At 38.8% G+C, this 2277-nt stretch overlaps 1 protein-coding gene across 1 annotated transcript; it reads left to right on the top strand.

The window, feature by feature from the left end:
- The first annotated feature begins 501 nt into the window (after window positions 1–501).
- On the top strand, window positions 502–1569 carry LOC141704875 (uncharacterized). Its single transcript, XM_074508037.1, has 2 exons — window positions 502–1032; window positions 1417–1569. Exons 1-2 carry the CDS (start codon window positions 502–504, stop codon window positions 1567–1569), a joined length of 684 nt encoding a protein of 227 aa, XP_074364138.1.
- Window positions 1570–2277: the final 708 nt, after the last annotated feature.

Below are 2277 nucleotides of genomic sequence, written 5' to 3'. Positions count from 1 at the left end.
TCAAAACTCATATTATGAATAATCCTTGTAACGCCCATAATATGTGTGACTATTTGCATGACATCAAAATCACAACTGACAAATTAACAATCGCTGGCCAACCTGTGTCTGACGATGATCTTGTTATTCTCACCTTATCTTCACTCGGAGATGATTTTCAAAACATTAAGGATGTTATGTCTGTTGGGGAAGCCCCACTAACATTTGGTGCCCTACATGAGCAGTTAATTGATTATGGATGAGGACTCAAGTCCAAACCCTTGATACCAGCAATTGTCACACTTTAAATATTAGTTTAAAGCCACACTTTAAAAAAATATAAAGATTGTAAGTTCATTTGGATTATTGAACTTTGAGAGTAAGGGCAATTTTTCTAAGTTATGGTTATAGACTTAATTATTTCTCCGTATAATGTGGGATTCTAGTTTTCTCCTCTCCAAACTTTTCAAGTCTATGAGAGGGTTCCAAGGTGGAATCATGGACTCTGATTTAGATGTGTAGATGGAAGATCTTAACATAGCGGAAGAGGAAAATGAAGAACTATATTTTGATGACGAGGTGGTGGGTCAAGCCAATAAGTTTGAGCTGTGTCTGGTCGGAAGATTTTTGACTGAAAAAAACATCAATGTGAAGGCTATGAAAACGAAAATGGCCAATGTTTGGAAGCCCGCAATGGGAATTAACATTAAAGAGATAAAGTTTAGTTTGTTCTTATTTCAGGTTTACCATAAGGATGATTTAACTTGGGTACAAAAAGGAGGTCCATGGAGCTTTGATGGTGCAATCTTGGTGCTTAGTGGTATTGCTTTGGGAGAGGATCCCTCGAAAATTCCATTAACAACTGTGAATTTCCGAATTCAAATCCATGATTTTCCAATTGGGTTTATGTCGGAATCCATTTATAGAGAGCTTGGGAATTTTTTGGGTATATTCATCGAATATGATCCCAACAATAACAGGGGAATATGGAGGAATCATATGCGTGTCAGAATTCAGGTGGGCGTCAGGAAACCTCTCAAGAGAAGGAAGAAGGTGACTAGAAAAAATGCAGCAGACTTCATTGTCCAATATAACTATGAAAAACTTGGTGACTTTTGTTTCAGATGTAGCATGCTATCACACAAGGAGAGATTTTTCCAAAGGAAATTTAGTTATCACGAAGGTGCGGAAGAAAAGGAATGAGGAGCGTGGTTGCGAGCTCAGCCGCGTAGGGTGGCCGGAAAAAATAAATGGCTCCGAGAGGAGGGAGATGATGACTAGGGGGAATGGTATGGAAAAGATAACAAATTCCAGGATTTTCCGAAAGATCAGGTGCGCAATTTTGGGAAGCTGGTTATTCTTGAGCGCAAAAATTGGGAAAACAAAAAAGGAAATTATATTATTACGGAAGTTTTGAATTTAAGTGATATCACTCAGGTAGCGGGAGATAATTCAAAAAGTTTAAATGTCAATAGGCCTGTGGATGAGGAACTTATTGGGATGGACTTGGAGGAAAGAAAACATAGAAGATTTGGGTCATCTTGTACTGACATCATGGATGCTAATAACTCCGGGCTTTATCCTACATAATTTGTTCTTTCTAATGGTGATTGTACAGACTCTAACCAATTTTATTGGCTAAGCTTACGAAGCATGCTAGCCAGGGATTATGAATTGCTTAGGATCGAACTGTCGGGGATTGGAGAACCCTCAGACAGTTCTAGTTTTACGCGATCTCGTTAAGGATCGTAAACCTGATGTTCTATTTCTTTCAGAAACGATATTTATAGCTAGTAGAATAGAGAGTCTTCTTATTCAGTTAGAGTTTTCTCAGTGCTTTTTGGTGGATAGAATGGGTCAAGGTGGTGGTTTAGCAGTATTCTGGAAAGATCATGCTAGGTGTCAAGTGTCAGGTTTCTCTCAAAATCACATCGACATTGAATTTTGAGACAACAACGGCGTATCTTGGAGACTGACATGCTTTTATGGTTATCCTGAAAGACATAACCGGAAGAAATCTTGGGATAAAATCAGAAGGTTGGCTAAGCTCTCTCAAGTGCCTTGGGTTATATTCGGAGATTTTAACGATTTGCTTCATAAGGAGGATAAATGGGGCATAACTGATCACCCTCGGAGTCTCATTAAGGGGTTTCGCTTAGCTTTGGAGGACTGTGATCTTACATAAATTGACTTGTGTGGAGGAAAGTATACATGAGAGAAGTGTTGAGGTAAGCAGGATTGGGTCCGTGAAAAATTGGATCGTACTTTTAGCATGGTAAGTTGGCTAAACAAATTTCC

Source organism: Apium graveolens, unplaced genomic scaffold, assembly GCF_009905375.1.
Source record: "Apium graveolens cultivar Ventura unplaced genomic scaffold, ASM990537v1 ctg836, whole genome shotgun sequence".
Lineage (NCBI taxonomy): Eukaryota > Viridiplantae > Streptophyta > Magnoliopsida > Apiales > Apiaceae > Apium > Apium graveolens.
This window is presented reverse-complemented; position numbering and strand designations above follow the sequence as displayed.